Genomic DNA, 21,414 nt, shown 5'->3' with positions numbered 1-21,414 from the left:
CCTTATTTTTTTTCCTGCTATTGACCTAATCCGATATCTGGAGCATCACTGCATTACAGAGCTCTGCTGAGGATTGGCATCAGGATGAGAATCAGGCCAGGGCCCAGATCCGGGAGCAGAGTAAAGATGGGCCCAAAGTGGGCCTGAGGCCTGTTACCATGGGAACGGAAGAGCAGCGAGCGAGGTAGGATTGAGCATTTTGTGGCGAGGGGTTGAAAAGACGATGAGTGAGGAACTCACGCGGGACTACAATCCTTTTGGCAGAATTTTAACTTTTACTTTTATTGACAACAAAAATAATCGCGTTGGGTCTGGGCCAGTTCCAATCGTGTCCAATGAATTGAAGTTCAGTCATGCAGCTAATTAATCGTGGACTCCGGCTCTGTGCAGCTCTGACAATATATTCACAGAAGCACAAAAGGTTTGAACTAGATAACTAAACAAGAGAGCAGCAAATGCATCACCTCTCTGACACAGTAGAGCAAAGTCAGTTCAGCACAAGAAACTGACTGCTACAGAGTCCAAGGAGACAACTATCTCCGTCTCGGTTGTGATAGTTATCCATGGTACTGACAGATTTTGCACGTGTTTGGACCTTCTCATACTGCAGCTGTCAAACAAAATCCCCGTAAGGCAAAGTGCAAGATGTAAGTTGGCTAAACTGAAATAAGAGCAACGAGGCGGGCACAAGGGCTGAACTAGCTGAACTGAACTGGGAAACTAGGCCGGAGGATAGATCGATAGAGAAGCAGAAGCACCCCCTTCAGAGGGTATTTCAGAAAGATAGGAATAAGTACACTCATAAAGACATAAACATTAGAAAATAGGAGGAGGCCATTCAGCCCACTTGAGCCTGCTCCGCCATTCTATACAATCATGTCTGATCATCCATCTCAATATCCTGATTCCATCTTCCCCCATATCCTTTGATCCCTTTCACCCCAAGAGCTATATCTAACTCATTGTAAACATACAGGGTGGAACTGTCCCGTTCCGCCCACCACAGGAATCGTGGCAGGCGAGAGGGGTTGGGGGCCATTCAAAGGTCATTGGCCTTAGGCGGAAAATTTCACTCACAATGTTTTGGCCTCAATTGCTTGCTGTGGTAGCAAATTCCACAGGCTCACCACTCTCTGGGTGACAAAATTTCTCCTTATCTCCATCCTAAATGGTTACCTCATATCCTCAGACTGTAACTGCAGGTTCTGGACACCCCCACTATCAGGAACATCCTTCCTGCATCTACCCTCTCTCGTCCTGTTAGAACTTTATGGGTTTCCCTCATTCTTCTGACCTCCAGTGAATACAATCCTAACAGATTCTTCTCAAACATCAGTCCCGTCACCCAGGTATCAGTCTGGTAAACCTTCACTGCACTCTCTCAGTAGCAAGGACATGTTTTCTCAGATAAGGAGACTGAAATTGCACACAATATTCCAGGTAGCTGGAATATTGGACTCACCAATGCCCTGTATAGTTGCATGGAGACATCCTTGCTCCTATTATCGAATCCTCTCGCTATGAAGGCCAACATACTATTTGCCTTCTTTACTGCCTGCTGTATCTGCATGCTTACCTTCAGTGAGTGATGTACGAGGACACCCAGGTCTCATTGCACAGTCCCCTCCCTGAACGTATAAGCCATTCAGATAATAATCTGCCTTCCTGCCGAAGTGGACAACCTCACATTCATCCACATTTCCTACATCTGCCATGTATTTGCCCATTCACTCAACTTGTCCAAATCACACTGAAGCATGTCTGTATCCACCTCACAGCTTACCCTCCTCCCCAAAGAAAAGATTCCTGCAAAGGAAGTTTCTAAGGGAAGGACCCACCATCCGTGGTTAGCTAAAGAAGTTAAGGGAAGCATCCAACTTAAGGAAAAAGCATATAATTACACAATGATGAAGTTGGGTATTACATCAGAATTTACAGAGCAGCAGAAAAGGTTACTAGGAGAGAGAGATTAGAGTATGAGAGGAAGCTAGCTGGAAGTGTAAAAACCTTCTCAAGGACAACTAGAGTTAGGTAAATCAATGCTGGCCTAGCCAGCAACACCACATCCTGTCAAAGCTTAATTTTAAGAAGTTTTTACAGGTATTTAAAACAGAAAAGAGTAAGTAAAGCGAGTGTTGGTTCTTTAGAGACTGAGTTAAGAGTTGATAATAAGGAAACGGCAGATGAAATGAACTAATATTCGGAATCTATAGAATCCTTACAGTGCAGAAGGAGGCCATTCAGCCCATCAAGGCTGCACCAACAACAATCCCACCCAGACCCTATCCCCACAACCCCACATATTTACTCTGCTAATCCCTCTAATCTAAGGAGTATGGCCAATCAAACCAACCTACACATCTTTGGACACTAAGGGACAATTTAGCATGGCCAATCAACCTAACCCGCACATCTTTGGACTTCTGTCTTCACTGTAGATGATACAAAGAACATTCCGGTAACATCTATAAATCAAGAAGGGGAAGGGAGAGAGGAACTTGGTGAAATTACAATCACTCGGGAAGGGGTGCTGAGCAAACTGATGGAGCTGCGGACTGACAAGTCTCCAGGTCCTTATAGACTTCACTGAGAGAGTTAGTGAATGAAGTTTCAATGTTACCAGACTGTTGTAAATGTTCAAATCAAATGACTGTGACTCGAGTAAGAGAAATTATTCAATGTTAATTGGAAAACATCCCACTGAACCAGAAATGGACTTCCAACCTTCTGATGCGATAATTGTGAAATCCAAATTAATGATAATTTGTTCCTTTGCTGATTCACTGGCCCATTGAGTCTGCACCGACCACAATCCCACCCACACGCCCTATCCCCACAACCCCATGCATTACCCTAGCATGTCCCCCCGACACTAAGGGGCAATTTTAACACAGCCAATCCACCCAACTTATACATCTTTCAGACTGTGGGGGGAAACCAGAGCACCTGGAGGAAACCCACACAGACACGGGCAGAACATGCTCCACACAGACTCCAAGCTGGGAATTGAACCTGGGTCCCTGGCGCTGTGAGGCAGCAGTGTTAACCACTGTGCCACCCTTCTATGCTAGGGCGGGCAGAGTCTCAGAGGGAAAGCCTACCCTTGTGCCATTTGGGGCCTTTACGTGGCCGTTTAAGGGTATTTTCCCTCCCAGACTCAACTTTCAGGCTGGCAGACAGCTTGGGGCTTGGGGGGAGACTGCCCTGCCAAATGTGGGGTGCTCTCCCCATAAGGCTGAATGATTTCCCTCCCTCCCTCCCTATTCCTCAAACACCCCCCTCATTCATTCATTCGTGGGACATGGGCGTCGCTGGCTGGCCAGCATTTATTGCCCATCCCTAGTTGCTTGAGGGCAGTTGAGAGTCAACCACATTGCTATGGCTCTGGAGTCACATGTAGGCCAGACCAGGTAAGGATGGCAGATTTCCTTCCCTAAAGGGACATTAGTGAACCAGATGGGTTTTTCCGGCAATCGACAATGGTTTCACAGTTATCGGTAGATTCTTAATTCCAGATTTTTTTTAATTGAATTCAAATTCCACTATATGTCCTGGTGGGATTCGAACCCGGGTCCCCAGAACATTAGCTGAGTTTCTGGGTTAATGGCCTGGTGATAATGTCATTAGGCCATCTACCCTCTTCACCGACACCCTGACACCTTTTCTCTTCGGTATCCTGCACTTCGGCTCAGAAAACCTCTTGCAGTGCCTCTTCCGAGTACAGCTCAGGAAACCTCTTCACATCGCTGCTACTGGGTGTCAGTGGTGGAGGGAGTGGGTGTTTGTAGATGTGATGCCAATTAAGTGGGGCTGCTTTGTCCTGGATGGTGTTGAGCTTCTTGATTGTTGTTGGAGCTGCCCCCATCCAGGCAAGTGGGGAGTATTCCATCACATTCCTGACTTGTGCCTTGTAGATGGTGGAGAGGCTCTGGGGAGTCAGGAGGTGAGTTACTCATCACAGAACTCCCTGCTCTTGTGCCCACTGTGTTTACAGAACCATGGAATCCCTACACTGCAGAAGGAGACCATTCAGCCCATCAAGTCACATTGACCACAATCCCACTCCAGCCCCATTCCCTTAACCCTACATATTTACCCACATATTTATCCAGCTAGTCCCCCTGACACTAGGGTCAATGTAGCATGGCCAATCAACCTAACCTGTATATTTTTGGACTGTGGGAAGAAACCGGAGCATCCGGAGTAAACCCACACAGACATGGGGAGAATGTGCAAACTCCACAAAGACAGTCACCGTATTGACATTAGGGTCAATTTAGCATGGCTAATCAACCTAACCTGCACATCTTTGGACTGTGGTGACTCCAACTGCGTTTCTGGTCAATGGTAACCCCAAGGATGTTGATTTAATAAGAGGCTATGTTTCTCTCCCAAAGGTAGTGAAGCAATTGGGGGTGATCATCCTTACCGGTTTATGCTTGGCGTTGCAAGGTCTAAGTCGTAGGTTGAGTAACAGTTTTGCCTTAGGTCCTCGGCGAGGGCACTAATTAACTCCAAGTTCGGTGCGTCGGGTGAATCAGCTTGCAGATGTTGGCGGAGTTCGTCAGTTTCCTCGAGAGTTTCGTCACCCCGTTCCTGATCGCTCCAGTCACGAGGGTGATTCTGCAAAGCCAAGCCCCGGGGCTGCTCCCCATCATCTCCCGCTGCCCCGTGTAGACCGGGCTCTTGAAGAGACTCTCGGAGATGCAGATCGGGTGACCTCAGAACCGACAATTCTTTCACCGGAGACGAAATCGGGGTCTAAAAATCGGAAAACGAATGCTGAGTCAAGTTGATCAACTACGTGGATCCAAATTCCAAACCCCTAATGGGAACATGCCAATAACCCTCATGAGAAAAATATATCACTAATCTCAACCATAAACACTTCAGTCATAGAATTCCCACAGTGCAGAGGCCATTTAGCCCATTGAGTTAGCACCAACAACAATCCCCCCAGGCCCTGTTCCCATTATCCCACTTATTTATCCAGCTAGTCCCCCTGACACTGAGGATCAATGTAGCATGGCCAATCAACCTAACCTGGACATTTTTGGATTGTGGGAAGAAACCGGAGCACCCAGAGGAAACCCACACAGACACAAGAAGAACGTACAAACTCTGCACAGACCCAAGGCTGGAATTGAACCCGGGTCTCTGGTACTGTGAGGCAGCAGTGCTCACCACTGTGCCATCCATATAGGAGACAGTGGATTCTAACACATGGCAGGCACAAAGAAGGGTCCTGTAACTGTCCAGTGAGTCAGTAGATGTGGTCAATACTTGAACTGTGGCTCAACCCAATTGTAGCTCATGTCTACACTTGCGTACGCCTGTTGCAGAGAGAGCATGGTGGAGCAGGGGAGACCTGCTCCTGGGTCTGGTCAAACCTGTCATGATGTGGAGATGCCGGCGTTGGGCTAGGGTGAGCACAGTAAGAAGTCTTACAACACCAGGTTAAAGTCCGTCAGCTTTATTTGGTAGCACAAGCCACAAGCTTTCAGGAGCGCTGTCCCTTCATCAGGTGAGTGGGAGTTGCGTTCACAAACAGGGCGTATAAAGACACAAACTCAATTTATAGGTTAATGGTTGGAATGCGAGTCTTTACAGCTAATAAAGTTTTAAAGGTACAGAGTGGAGAGGGGGTTAAGCACAGGTTAAAGAGATGTGTATTGTCTCCAGACAGGACAGTTAGTGAGATTTTGCAAGCCCAGGCAAGTCGTGGGAGTTACAGATAGTGACACAAACCCAAAATCCCAGTTGAGGCTGTCCTCATGTGTGTGGAATTTGGTTATCAGTCTCTACTCAGGGACTCTGCGCTGTCGTGTGTCCTGTAGGCCGCCTTGGAGAACACTTACCTGAAAATCAGAGGCTGAATGCCCGAGACTGCTGAAGTGTTCGCCAACAGGAAGAGAACATTCCTGCCTGGTGATTGTCGAGCGGTGTTCATTCATCCTTGTTGTAATGTCTGCACAGTCTCCCCAATGTACCATGCCCCTGGACATACTTTCCTGCAGCGTATCAGGTAGACAATGTTGGCCGAATTGCATGAGTATGTACCTGGTGGATGGTGTTCTCACGTGAGATGATGGCATCTGTGTTGATGATCTGACATGTCTTGCAGAGGTTGCTGTGGCAGGGTTGTGGTCACTGTTCTCCTGAAGGCTGGGTAGTTTGCTGTGGACAATGGTCTGTTTGAGGTTGTGCGGTTGTTTGAAGGCAAGAAGTGGGGGTGTGGGGATGGCCCTGGTGTGGTGTTCATCTTCATCAATGATATGTTGAAGACTCCGGAGAAGGCGTCGTAGCTTCTCTGCTCCGGGGAAGTACTGGACGATGAAGGGTGGTGTGCCCCGTGTTTGTCTTCTGAGGAGGTCGGTGCGGTTTTTCACTGTGGCGCGTCGGAACTGTCGATTGCTGAATCGAGCGCCATATCCTGTTCTTGTGAGGGCATCTTTCAGCATCTGGAATGCAAGCCCACTGTACCGCAAGCCCACAAATAATCTCACAATGCTCCACTTCTCCAGCTTCCACCCTAAACATGTTAAAGAAGCCATCCCCTACGGACAAGCCCTCCACATACACTGGATCTGCTCAGATAAGGAGGCTCACAACAGACACCTCCAGAAAGATGCTCTCTCATAAGAACAGGATACGGCGCTCGACTCATTGATCGACAGTTCCGACGCGCCACAGCGAAAAACCGCACTGACCTCCTCAGAAAATAAACACAGGACATGGTGGACAGAGTACCCTTCTTCGTCCAATACTTCCCCAGAGCGGAGAAGCTACGATATCTTCTCCAGAGCCTTCAACATGTCATCGATGAAGACGAATATCTTGCCAAGGCCATCCCCACACCCCCACTTATCGCCTCCAAATAACTGCATAACCTGAAATGGACCATTGTCCGCAGCAAACTACCCAGTCTTCAGGACACCACATAACCCTGCCACAGCAACCTCTGCAAGGTGTGCCGGATCATCAACACGGATGCCATCATCTCACGTGAAAACAGGTACATGGTACATACTCTTGCAACTCAGCCAACGTTGTCTACCTGATACGCTGCAGGAAAGGATGTCCCGAAGCATGGTACATTGGGGAGACCATGCAGATGCTACGACAACGGATGAATAAATGCCACTCACCAATCACCAGGCAAGAGTGTTCTCTTCTTGTTGGTGAACACTTCAGCGGTCACGGGCATCCAGCCTCTGATCTTCGGGTAAGTGTTCTTCAAGGCGGCCTTCACGAAACACAACGCAGAGTCGCTGAGCAGAAACTGATAGCCAAATTCCGCACACAAGGATGGCCTCTACTGAGATTTTGGGTTCGTGTCACTATCTGTAACCCCCATGACTTGCCTGGGCTTGCAAAATCGCACTAACTGTCCCGGCTGGAGACAATACACATCTCTTTAACCTGCGCTTAACCCTCTCTCCACTCACATTGTCTGTACCTTTAAGACTTGATTACCTGTAAAGGCTCCTATTCCAACCATTATCTTGTAAATTGAGTTTGTGTCTTTATATGTCCCGTTTGTGAACACAATTCCCACTCACCTGACGAAGGGGCAGCGCTCCGAAAGCTTGTGGCTTGTGCTACCAAATAAACCTGTTGTGAGACTTCTTACCAAACAGGTCGAGGCAGCGGGGGATCACCCAGTCTGAATGTCTGCCCCTCTACTGCTGCCATATTTACCATCTGATGCCCCGGAGAGGGAACGCATGGCATTCACTAACACCACCAAGGCCATTGGGCACTGTGGGGGCTTGGGTGTTTTATTGACCAGCCCCCCCCCCTTTCTTGCTGCATTTTGGTTTGATATTTTAAGTCTCCTTTAAAATTGTGTTTCTTTTCTGCTCCTTTTTATGGGGCTGCTCTTAGAATTTGTCCCTCGGTTTAGTTAGTGGGGTTTAACTAGTTAGTTTGGTTTACCCAAAAAGTTCATTTCACCTTTGCAGCACCACTCCAAGCTCTTTGTTCTATCACACATTCAACTCATTTACCAGTAGGTTAGGGTCTATTTCAGGTAGAGTTCCCAGTGCCGGTCTGCACATGGTCATGGTAACTTCACTCGGGGCTCCTCGCAGTAGATGAAGTACATCCTGTTAAAATCAAGATAAGAGTTGGAGTACAAATTTTGATTAGATATCATCGACTTGCACCAGTGCTGAGCTATAGCTGCAACCGCCACAGGGAGAGACACTCAGAAGAACAAACTGCGACTCTCCCAGTTTATCACATTAATTCTTTCCTTTGGTACGTTGAAGCAATGTTGTAAAAACACCAGAGTGAAACATAGCTGGGCCCCATTCAAACATTGGCAAAGACGTAAGGCCAGCGTCAAGAGATGATGAATAGGGCCTTGTTTACAAGTGCGACCAGATATCATCAAATATAGTTTAGCTAAGTCACTGACCCAACATAGAAGGTCAGGCTTGTTCTCTGGAGAGCTTGAGTGTTTGAATGGGCAATCCTATCTCTCCCCAGCTACACAATCAATTGGCAAATTGGGACATTGACACATAGCAGCTAATCTCGCTCTGGTTCAGACATGAATAAGAATGCTGACTCAAGGTATAATCCAGTCACTGTGTTAACCATCCTCTCAGTCAGGAATACAACTGGTTCCTGTATCTATACCTCACAGGAAGAAGAATCCCTCTAATGAACACAGTCCAGTGACCACACTCTTCCTGTGAAATCAAAGCAAAATATGCAGATGCTGGGAATCTGATGAGTTATATTGTACTCACAACGTTAACTTTTGTTCATTAGTTCATAAAATATAGGAGCAGAATTAGGCCATTTGGCCCATTGGGTCCATTCCGCCATTCGATCATGGCTGATTTGCTCCTCATCCCTATTTTCCTGTTTTCTCCCCATAACCCTTCAACCCATTAAAAATCTGTCTAACTCCTCCTTAACTTTACTCACCATCCCAGCATCCACCACACTTTGGGGTAGCGAATTCCACAGATTCACAACCCTTTGGGAGAAGTAGTTTCTCCTCAACTCTGTTTTTAATTTGCTGCCCCTTATCCTAAGACCTCTCATCCCAGAATGTCCTACAAGAGGAAGAATCCGCTCCACGTCTACTTTATCCATATCTTTTATCATCTTGTATACCTCAATTTCATCTCCCCTCATTCTTCTAAATTCTAGAGCATATCGGCCTGAACTGTTCAATCTCTCTTCAAACGACAAACCCCCTCATCTCTGGAATCAACCTAGTGAACTTCCTCTGAACTGCCTCCAATGTCACTACATCTTTCTTCAAATATGGGGACCAAAACTGTGTACAATACCCCAGGTGCGGCCTCACCAATGCCTTTTATAGTTGCAACAATATTTCCTTATCATTATATTCTATTCCATTAGCTAGAAATGTTTCTCTCACCACAGTTTTTCCCAACATTTCCTGTATTTTTTAAAATTCATTTATGGGATATGGGCATCACTGACTGGCCAGCATTTATTGCCCATCCCTATTTGCCCGAGGGTAGTTGAGAGTCAACCATATTGCTGTGGCTCTGGAGTCACACGTAGGCCAGATCAAGTAAGGATGGCAGATTTCCTTTCCTAAAAGGACATTACTGACCCAGATGGGTTTTTTCTGGCAATCGACAACAGTTTCATGGTCATCAGTGGATTCTTAGTTCCAGATTGTTTTTTCATGCAAAGGCAGCGGCGCGGGCTCGTTGGGCCGAAGGGCCTGTTTCCCGTGCTGGGTTGTTCTTTCTTTGTTCTTTGTTCTCTGATTAAACTCATCTAAAATGGCCTACATTGGGCAAATAGTGTGCTTATGTTTGTCGAGCTCATTGGATTGTAGAATCCCCACAATGCAGAAGGAGGCCACTCAGCCCATCGACTCAACACTGACAAATACTCAGGCTTACCCCATAACCCCACGTTTTATACCATTAATCCCCTGAACCTATATATCTTTGGTCACTAAGGGGCAATTTAACATGGTCAATCCACCTCACCTGCACATCTTTGGACACTAAAGGGCAATTTAGCATTCCCAATCCACCTAACCTGCACATCTTTGGACACCAAGGGGCAATTTAGCATGGATAATCCACCTCACCTGCACATCTTTGCACTAATGCGATGTTACCTGAGTCTCCCAATAATGCCACGCTTGCATTTCTGAATGTGAAGTCCTTGGTTCGTTCTATATTCGATGAAAAAACATAATTGCAAAGGCTTTGGCACAGTGGTTAGCATTGCTGCCTCACAGCACTAGGGAGCCGGGATCAATTCCTGGCTTGGACCACTGTCTATGTGGAGTTTGCACATTCTCCCCATGTCTGCGTGGGTTTCCTCCAGGTGCTTCCTCCCACAGTCTGAAAGACGTGCTGGTTAGAGTGCGTTGGCCGTGCTAAATTCTCATTCAGTGTAGCCGAACAGGTACCGGGAGTGTGGCGACTAAGGGGTTTTCACAGTAACTTCATTGCAGTGTTAATGTAGGCCTACTTGTGACACTAATAAATAAACTTTAATGGAACATTAACAGGGCTGGAATATTGAAAAGGGGTAAAAGTTACATTCGAGGTGCATAGAGCTCTGGTTAGAATCCACTGGGTGTACGGCATTCCGTTCTGGCCATTGGCCCTCAGAAAGAATATATTATACTTGGGGAGGATGTGCAGTGTAGATTCACCAGAATAAAACCAGGGTTAAAAGCATTAGATCACGAAGCCAGGTTGCATGAATTAAGCTTGTGATAATGTTAAAGTTAAGGTTTATCAAAATTAATCTATCGGTGTCACAAGTAGGCTTACATTGACACTGCAATGAAGCTGCTGTGAAAATCTCCTAGTTGATTGGCCAGGCTAAGATTACCCTTTAGTGTCAGGGGGATTAGCAGGGTAAATATATGGGGTTAGAATCATGGAATTCTGCAGTGCAGAAGGAGTCTGCACTGACCACAATCCCATCTCCATGACCCCATGCGTTTACCCTCGTTAGTCCCCCTGACACTAAGGGGCAACTTAGCTCAGCCAATCCATTTAACCCACACATCTTTGGACTGTGGGGAGGAAACCGGAGCACCCGGATGAAATTCATGCAGATGAGGGGAGAACGTACAAACTCCACACAGTGACCCAGACTGGGAATTGAATCTGGGTCCCTGACGCTGTGAGGCAGCAACGCTAACCACTGTGCCGCCCTGTGTTATGGAGATAGGGTCTGGGATTCTTGTCAGTGCAGACTCGATGGGCCGCATGGCCTCCTTTTGCACTGTAAGGACCCTATGATTCTCCGCCAGTGTCATAACTATGCTGGAACAGTGCGGCCAGGGGTATGGAAAGTTCTGGAACATAGGTAATGCACAGAGATTTGAACTTCGGAGTGGCTTTGTAACATTTATAAATAAATCATGGATCATCTGATGTCGTAAAGTGTAATTTGTCAATTTTCTCCACATTACGCCTCAAATCCAGCCCCTTTGACATGTAGCACTGTGTTTGTTGACAGGCGAAAAGACTTATCTTTAGTGGATGTCAAAATGCTGTTCGGTTACTGGGGCCTTCAAGGACGTGTTGGAAGGAGTTACCCAGTGGGTCTACCTTCCAGATCTATATAAGAACATAAGAAATAGGAGCAGGAGTAGGCCATCCAGCCCTTCGTGCCTGCCCCACCATTCAATAAGATCATGGCTGATCTGAAGTGGATCAGTTCCACTTTCCCGCTTTCTCCCCATAACCCTTAATTTCCCTGTCTATCAAAAACCTATCTACCCGTGACTTAAATATATTTAGTGAGGTAGCCTCCACCACTTCAACGGGCAGAGAATTCCAGAGATTCACCACCCTTTGAGTGAAGAAGTTCCTCCTCAACTCCGTTCTAAACTGCACCCCCCCCCCTTATTTTGAGACTGTGCCCTCTAGTCCTGCTGTCCTTTCCCCCTCAGCTTTCTAAACTCTAATGAGTACAGAGCCAGTCTATTCAATCTCTCTTCATAGGCTAACCCCCTCTTCTCCGGTATCAGCCTGGTGAACCTTCTCTGCACTCCCTCCAAAGCCAATATATCCTTCTGCAAATAAGGGGACCAATTAGCTCACTTAGTGCCTCACTTGGGGCAGGATTTGGGATGCTTGTGGACACTGTTGACTAGAACTTGCTTCACCTCCCCGATGTATAAAGAAGTTCTTGTTGCCTTCCTGCTGCTTCAAGAGGGGTTTTTGCCTCCCGAAACCACTCACCTGATAGGACAATCCCTTCACTGGTACTTGATTAATCCTGAGGATGACGTCTCCAACTTCGATCCGGCCGCTCTCCTCTGCCGGTTGCCCTGGAAACAATCTCTTTATCCTCACCAAGCACCCCCCGGGGTCGTTGTCCACCGGGTACATCTGCAGGAAACTGAATCCCAAACCCGCGGAATTCTTCTTTAACTTCACTTCGAACGTGTTATCTGTTTTGACAATATTGTTTTCTGTTAATGGAAGTGACCTTTGTCTGGGACCGGAATCGATTTTCCAAGATAGAAGCTATTCACAAACCATCTAAGTCTTCCCAAGAACTCCCAACCCAGTTGCTGAGTTGAATCTTAGAACACAGCAGCGGGTGTGTTGGATTCGGATCAAATATTGAAACATTAAAACATTAAGCCCCTAACTTGCATCGGAATTTCGGGGGTGGCGAGGGACAGGAACAGCTAATCTAATCCCAAGAGATGGGTTGGTTACTTTGAACCATAGAAATTACACAGCACATAAGGGGGCCATTTGGCCCATCTTGTCCATGCTAACTCAGGTGCCCTTTCTAATCCAATCTTCCTGCACATGACCCACAGCCCTGTGATCTACAGCACTTAAGGTGCAGATCCAGATAATTTAGGTCCTCTGTGTCCAACTCAGGCACTTAAGTTTATTCATTAGTGTCACAAGTCAGCTCACATTAACACCACAATGAAGTTACTGCGAAAATCCCCTAGCCACCACACTCTGGGTACACTGAGGGAGAATTTAGCATGGCCAATGCATCTAACCAGTACGTCTTTCAGACTATGGGAGGAAACTGGAGCATCTGGAGGATGCAGACACAGTGGAAACATTTAGTTTAGTTTATTTCTTAGTCTCACAAATCGGCTTACATTAACACTGCAATGAAGTTACTGTGAAAACCCCGTAGTCGCCACACTCCGGCGCCTGTTTGGGTACACTGAGGGAGAATTTAGCACAGATATGCACCTAATCGGCAGTTCTTTTGGATTGTGGGAGGAAACTGGAGCACCTGGGCAATGCGGGCAATTGGGACTGGTTTAGTGGATTAAAAAAAGGACAGCTTGGATAAGTTGGGCCGAAGGGCCTGTTTCCATGCTGTAAACCTCTATGACTCCTGGAGGAAACTCACGCAGACACGGCGAGAACATGCCACCTCCACAAGACCGTGGCCCAAGCCAGGAATTGAATCTGGGTCCCTGGCACTGTGGGGCAGCAGTGCTAACCATTGTGCCACCGTGCCAGCGCTCAGCAAAATTGTCGTTCGAGTGTGTGAAGGTTGACAGGACATTACGCAAAATGCATAATCTTAACAATGACTTGATGCATTTCTGGTAAGTTGTTATACATGGAATTTAGAGAATGTAATAACCATCAAGAAGGGTGATGCTTATTACAATATAACGAGCTTCTGTCCTCTAATAAAATTATAATGGAGAGTTCTTTGTTCCATTCATCAAACTCCAATCACTTCTGTGGTTCTAAAGATTATAAGCAGGACAAGTGTCATATACCACAACTAACTCCACTTCCAGTTACATTGTACACTTCATGAATAATGGGGCAATCGCAGTGTAGAAAGAGTTTTACACGTAGCGGGCACAGCAGATATGATTTTAACCAGATCGTAAATCATTTATATTTATAATTTCTTTGGTGAGTATAATTAGACAGTCCTCTCGTTTATTACAGAGCTCCCAAAAGGTGACAATGTGTTGGTCCTTAACTTCCAGCAACTTTGAAACTTGTTAGGTGGGATTTTCCGGCCCCGCTCGCCCCCAAGACCGGAAAATCCCAACCCGAGGTCAATGGACCTTTGTGTGGCCCATGTCCTGCCCGCTATGATTCCCGTGGCAGGGGGAATGGGAAATGACTGCTCTTTGTGTGAAAAGAGTTGAAGGAATGATTCCCCGTGTATTCACTTATTCAGGATTTAGAGCACAATTGAATTGATGGAAGTGCCATTGCCAGGGTGGTCTATTTCTGGAATATATTAATTATTCTGTGTAATCGTGTAACTGTCTGATGTTTACAAAGGCATGGATCTGTGCAGACGTCTTGCAGGACTAACGAACTTATAATCATGTTAAACTGTCGGTTGGTTATTAACAAGGGTGGCACAGTGCCACAGTGGTTAGCCTCACAGTGCCAGGGACCTAGGTTCGATTCCTCATTTGGTTCACGGTCTGTGGGGAACAAAGAACAAAGAACAACCCAGCACGGGAAACAGGCCCTTCGGCCCAACGAGCCCGCGCCGCCGCATCGCCCTACACCTATTCTACCCTGCATGTCTACGAATGGGACCCTACTCAGTCAGATTCAGGGAAGAAATAGTGTCAATTTGGTGGAAACCAATTAGCCTAAGAGCACATCTTTGGGGTGTGGGAGGAAACCGGAGCGCCCGGAGGAAACCCACGCAACCACAGGGAGAATGCGCAAACTCCCACAGACACAGGCCCAAATCCATGTATCTGCACAGCTAGCAGTGCTAGTCACCGAGCTGTTGCGGCGCCCGTCTATCGGTCCAGGATCAAGCACACACACCGACATGAAGTACTAGGCCACTCCCGGAACTTCCAAGAGCAGCCCACGCACAACCCGCCGTGTGCATGCCCCTCGCTTGACACGAGGTGGACCTCCACCTGTGGAATAAAGACAAAACATATTAGTTATACAGCCTGCCCTTCCGGTGTCTCCCGAGGTTTACCCTATTTAATAGCCCCTACCATATCCCTCCATTCCCGTTTCACTCATATGCCTATCTAACTGCATCTTAAACGAGTCCAACGTGCCTGCCTCCACCACCCTACTCGGTAGCGCATTCCAGACCCCCACAACTCTCTGTGTAAAGAACCTTCCTCTTACCTCCAAATTATACCTCCCCCCCCTCACCCTTAATTGATGACCTCTTGTGTTCGTACCCAGTCTAGGGAGCAGTCTCTCACTATTAACTCTATCTATTCCCTTCAGTATCTTATATACCTCTATCATGTCCCCTCTCAATCTCCTTCTTTCCAAGGAGAATAGCCCCAGTCTCTTCAGTCTCTCCTCGTAACCCAGTCCCCCCATGCCAGGCAACATCCTGGTAAACCTCCTCTGCACCCTTTCCAGAGACTCCACGTCCTTCCGGTAATAAGGTGACCAGAACTGGACGCAGTACTCCAAATGCGGTCTAACCAACGTTCTGTATAACTGAAGCATTAGACGGCAGCTTTTATACTCTAAGCCCCTTCCTATAAAGGCTAACATCCCATAAGCCTTCCTAACAACGTTCTCCACTTGTGACACAACCTTCATGGATTTGTGGACCTGCACTCCCAGGTCTCTCTGTACATCTATACTCCTAATCGGCCTACCTTTTATCACATAACTCCTCTCTGCATTATTCCTTCCAAAATGCATCACCTCGCATTTGTCAGGATTAAATGCCATCTGCCACCTATCTGCCCACTGCACCAACCTATCTATATCCTGCTGTATCACCTGACAATCCAGTTCTGTACCCGCCAACCCTGCCATCTTGGTGTCATCAGCAAACTTGCTGATCACACCACCTACTCCCTCTTCTAAGTCATTTATGTAGACTACAAAGAGGAGAGGTCCCAGTACCGAGCCCTGCGGCACACCACTAGTCACTGGCCTCCAGCCCGACAAGGTACCCTCCACAACTACCCTCTGTCTCCTATTTCCCAACCAGTTCTCAATCCACCTAACTACCTGGCCTCGTATCCCATGCGCCTTAACCTTTTCTACCAGCCTACCGTGAGGGACTTTGTCAAACGCCTTACTGAAATCCATGTAGATGACATCAACGGCTTTCCCATCGTCAACCGTTTTTGTCACCTCCTCAAAGAATTCCACCAGATTCGTAAGGCAAGACCTCCCTCTAACAAAGCCATGTTGCGTATCCCTAATCAGATCGCAACGCTCCAAATGCTCATACATCCTACCCCTAAGTATTTTTCCATTAACTTCCCTACCACCGACGTCAAACTCACTGGCCTATAATTCCCAGGGTTATCCCTACTACCTTTTTTGAACAACGGGACCACATTTGCTACCCTCCAGTCTTCTGGGACCTCACCTGTGTCCAAAGAAGAGACAAAGATGTGCGCCAGAGGCCCAGCAATTTCATCTTTCGCCTCCCTAAGCAGCCTGGGATAAATACCATCAGGCCCCGGAGCTTTATCCGTCCTTACGCTACCTAAAAGCCCTAGCACTTCCTCTCTCGTAATAACTATATCCTGCAACTGAACCTCCGCTCCCTCCAAGAGACCGCACGATTCCGAACCCCTCTCCTTCGTGAATACCGACGCAAAGTATTCATTCAGGAGCTCCCCCATTCCCTCCGACTCAATACACAACTCTCCACTCTTGTCCCTAAGAGGACCAATTTTCCCTCTAACTACTCTCTTGCCTCTAATATAGGAATAAAATGCCTTAGGATTATCCTTAATCCTACCGGCCAAAGCCATCTCATGCCCTCTCTTCGCCCTTCTAATTCCCCTTTTTAGCTCCCTCCTACTCTCTCTATATTCCTCCAGCGCACACTCCGTACCCATTTGTTTTGACCTATCATACGCCTCCCTCTTCTTCCTAACCAAGTCTTCAATATCCCCCGTAATCCACGGCTCTCTAATCCTACCTTTCCCATCCTTTCGCTTAACCGGAACAAACCTCCCCTGCAACCATTTCATTTTGTCCCTAAAAGCCTCCCACTTGCCAACCGTGGACTTGCCAGCTAACAGTCCCTCCCAGTCAGTTTGCTGCAGCTCCCTCCTAATCCTGCCATAGCTCGCCTTTCCCCAGTTCAGCACACTCCCGCTTGGACGGCACTCGTCCCTTTCCCAGGGACTTGGGTTCTATTTGCAGCTTGTGTCACTGTCTGTGTGGAGTTTGCACATTTTCCCCATGTCTGCATGGGTTTCCTCCGGGTGCTCCGGTTTCCTCCCACATTCCAAGATGTGCGGATTAGGTTGATTGGCCATGGTAAATTGCCCCTTAGTGTCAGGGGGATTAGCAGGGTAAAGATGTGGGGTTATGGGGACAGGGCCTGGGTGGGATTGTGGTCTGTGCAGACTTGATGGGCCAAATGACCTCCTTCTGTACTGTATGAATCACGTGGACAAGGAACTCCAGAGTCATAGAATCACAGGATCCTAGAATCTCTACAGTGCAGAAAGAGGCCATTTGACCCATCGAGCCCGCACCAACAACAATCCCACCCAAGTCCTATCCATGTATTTACCCCACTAATCTCCCTGTTATGAAGGGACAACTCAGCATGGCCAATCCCCCAAACTGCACAGCTTTGGAGCGTGGGAGGAAACCGGAGACCTGCAGGGAACCCATGCAGACACAGGGAAAATGTTTAGTTTAGTTTATTTATTAGTGTCACAATTCGGCTTACATTAACACTACAATGAAATAACTGTAAAAATCCCCTCGTTGCCACAGTCCGGTGCCTGTTCGGGTACACTGAGGGAGACTTTAGCACGGCCAATGCACCTCACCAGCACGTTTTTCAGACTGTGGGAGGAAACCGGAGCACCCGGAGGAAACCCACGCAGACATGGGGAGAACGTGCAGACTCCACACAGACAGTGACACAAGCTGCAAATAGAACCCAAGTCCCTGGCACTGTGAGGCAGCAGTGCTAACCACTGTGCCACCATGCCAGTACTCAGTAGAACTTTAATTTGAGTGTGCGGAGGTTGACAGGACATTACGCAAAATGCATAATCTTAACAATGACTTGATGCATTTCTGGTAAGTTGTTATACATGGAATTTAGAGAATGTAATAACCATCAAGAAGGGTGATGCTTATTACAATATAACGAGCTTCTGTACTCTAATAAAATTATAATGGAGAGTTCCTTGTTCCATTCATCAAACTCCAATCACTTCTGTGGTTCTAAAGATTATAAGCAGGACAAGTGTCATATACCACAACTAACTACACTTCCAGTTACATTGTACACTTCATGAATAATGGGGCAATCGCAGTGTAGAAAGAGTTTTACACGTAGCGGGCACAGCAGATATGATTTTAACCAGATCGTAAATCATTTATATTTATAATTTCTTTGGTGAGTATAATTAGACAGTCCTCTCGTTTATTACAGAGCTCCCAAAAGGTGACAATGTGTTGGTCCTTAACTTCCAGCAATTTTGAAACTCGTTAGGTGGGATTTTCCGGCCCCACTCGCCCCCAAGACCGGAAAATCCCAACCCGAGGTCAATGGACCTTTGTGTGGCCCGTGTCCTGCCCGCTATGATTCCCGTGGCAGGGGGAATGAGAAATGACTGCTCTTTGTGTGATAAGAGTTGAAGGAATGATTCCCCGTGTATTCACTTATTCAGGATTTAGAGCACAGTTGAATTGATGGAAGTGCCATTGCCAGGGTGGTCTATTTCTGGAATATATTAATTATTCTGTGTAATCGTGTATCTGTCTGATGTTTACAAAGGCATGGATCTGTGCAGACGTCTTGCAGGACTAATGAATTTATAATTGTGTTAAACTGTACTCTGGTTATTAACAAGGGTGGCACAGTGGTTAGCACTGCTGCCTCACAGCGCCAGGGACCCGGGTTCAATTCCAACTTTGGGTCACTGTCTGTGTGGAGTTTGCACGTTCTCACTGTATCTGCGTGGGTTTCCTCCAGGTGCTCCGGTTTCCTCCCAAACTGCAATGATGTGCAAGTTAGGTTGCTTGACCATGCTAAATTGCCCCTTAATGTCAGGGGGATTAGCTGGGTAAATAAGTAGGGTTATGGAGATAGGGCCTGGGTGGGATTGTCGTCGGTGCAGGCTCAATGGGCCGAATGGCCTCCTTCTGCGCTGTAGGGATTCTATGATAACAGGTTAGGGAGTTTCAATAGAAACCATTTCAGAAGGCTATATTTTAATTTCTTTCACAGGGGTTTTGCTTGTGTGCTTTGTGAGATATCTAATATCCTTAAAGCAGTCAGTTCCAAATGAGATTCTTGCCTGAATGTGTAAAGTACAGATTCAGATCAATGAGGCATCATGCATGGGTAAGTAGCACCATCTAGAATGGGGGCATGAGACATCATGAGTAGCGGATGTGTAAGGATATGTTCTTTTATCACATATAAGAGCTTAAAAGTTCATTAATACATCATTAATCAAATGCTAGGCACTCCTTTATGCCACATGCTGATTTTCTGACCTACTACCCAGACAGGAACCACTATGACAGGTGGAGGTTTGGAATTAATGATCTACTCCAGAGAATGTCTCTATACCAATGTTTGTTAACACACAGACTGAACAGGTATAGTCATCGGAATGGTTATACCTGGAATTCCCTCCCTAACGGCATTGTGGATCAACCCTCAGAACATGGACTGCAGCAGTTCAAGAAGGCAGCTCACCACCACCTTCGCAAGGGCAACTAGGGGTGGGCAATAAATGCTGGCCCAGCCAGTGACACCCAGATTCCAAGAATGAATAAAAAAAACATGTGGACCAGGAACTCCAGAATCATGGAATCTCTACAGTGCAGAAAGAGGCCATTCAACCCATCGAGCTTGCACCGACAACAATCCCACCCAGGTCCGATCCCCGTATTTACCCTGCTAATCTCCCTGACACTAAGGGGCAATTTAACATGGCTAATCCACCTAATCTGCACACCTTTGGAGTGTGGGAGGAAACCAGAGCACCCGGAGGAAACCCACGCAGACACGGGGAGAACGTATGGACTTCAGACAGGCAGTCACCCAAGGCTGGGAATCGAACCCGGGTCCCTGGCGCTGTGAGGCAGTGATGTTAACCACTGCGCCAGTTCTCCTGCATTCACATGTTCAATTCCCACCGTGGCAATTTGTAAAATAGATATGAATAAATCTGTTCATCGTAAGTTGGCATGAGAACAAAGTGCCCACACAAGCCGTTCCATTGTCAAAAGTCCACCTGCTTCACTCATATCCTTCAGGGGACTCTGCCATCCCCATCAAAACTGGCTTACATGTGACTCCCTCCTATGTGGCCGAAGCTTAAAACCCTCAGCGCTCCCAGAAAGGGAACAGAAATCTTGCCTTTCCAATATTTCCCACATTCCAAGGGCAAATATTAAAAAAAAAATCACGTTAACTGTGTCCAGTTAATAAAGCGATTGGATGATGGAAGCTTTTAACATCACTTGGGAACGTCCGATTTCAAGCGTTCCGCTATAATTAAATGCATCACAGTCGGGGGGTCGAGAGGTAATAGTGACAGAGGAGAGGAGGGGAGGTCAGATGGTCGGAAGGAGAGCATGCATTCGGATTTTAATCTGCTTCTTCTGTCAGGCGATCTGAGGCCTTGAGAGAGAATGAGAGAAGATTCCTATTGGATGAATCAAAAGGAAATCAAAATCCCTGCATTCGGATGAAGCTTGACTCTCAATCACCTGATAATTATGTTGGACAAAGTATTTCCATTTTTGACGTGCGGCTGTTAACCAGAATGTGTTGTCGACAGAAAATTTGTTGTCCTGAGTCTGTTGTTTGGGTTTGGCTGAGAGGAAAGTGTTCACTCTTTCTGCACCTTAATAGCAAACACTGATGGGCAAAGGCTGAATTCAATTTTAACATTCCCTTTCTTTCCGTTGCCGCGGCGACAGGTGATAAATTAGCCCACAAGAAGACGAGAGCCGTGCAAACACGGTGCTCTTCAAATCCGTCCCTACCATCTGTCATGAAGCTGTAGTCCTTGGGTGCGGCGGACAAGGTTGTTGCCATGGAATCACCGGGATATTCGTCCTGCGTCCTGTGCCTGTTGTCTGGGAGAACGGGCCCCTGGGGGCCATCGTGTCCGGGGCTCCCAGCCGTCGCCTGCTGTCCTCTCTCGAGCACCAGCCGTACCACCTGACAAAGAAAGATGGAGTAAGGGGGTGGGGTGTTTGTCACTCAGCAGGTCATAGAATCATAGAACCCTACAGCGCAGGAAGAGGCCATTCGGCCCGTCGAGTCTGCACCGACCACAACCCCACCCAGGCCCTACCCCCCAACATCCCTGCACATTTACCCACTAATCCCTCTAACCTATGCATTTGCAGGACGCTAAGGGGCAATTTCTTAGCACAGCCAATCAACCTAACCCACGCATCTTTGGACTGTGGGAGGAAACCGGAGCACCCGGAGGAAACCCACGCAGACACGAGG

The 21,414-nt window shown here is 47.2% G+C and overlaps 1 protein-coding gene across 5 annotated transcripts in view; it reads right to left on the bottom strand.

Annotated features, from left to right (window-relative positions):
- ptpn20 (protein tyrosine phosphatase non-receptor type 20) overlaps positions 1-21,414 on the bottom strand; it is a 276,596-nt gene that overhangs the window by 83,429 nt on the left and 171,753 nt on the right. For all 5 annotated transcript variants that reach the window (XR_013889733.1, XM_080215794.1, XM_080215796.1 and 2 more), the window contains exons 26-29: positions 20,940-21,117; positions 12,219-12,430; positions 8,010-8,108; positions 4,430-4,761 (exon numbers count right to left, since the gene is read on the bottom strand). Coding sequence is in view for 4 of the 5 variants with exons in the window: in XM_080215794.1 (XP_080071920.1) it covers positions 4,430-4,761; positions 8,010-8,108; positions 12,219-12,430; positions 20,940-21,117 (821 nt within the window). In the remaining variant the exon portion in view is untranslated. The remainder of the gene's footprint in view (positions 1-4,429; positions 4,762-8,009; positions 8,109-12,218; positions 12,431-20,939; positions 21,118-21,414) is intronic.

The sequence above is a fragment of the Carcharhinus amblyrhynchos genome, chromosome 31, assembly GCF_965287045.1.
Source record: "Carcharhinus amblyrhynchos chromosome 31, sCarAmb.v2.hapA, whole genome shotgun sequence".
Lineage (NCBI taxonomy): Eukaryota > Metazoa > Chordata > Chondrichthyes > Carcharhiniformes > Carcharhinidae > Carcharhinus > Carcharhinus amblyrhynchos.
Note: the sequence above shows the minus strand (reverse complement) of the source record. Positions and strands in the feature narration are given on the sequence as shown.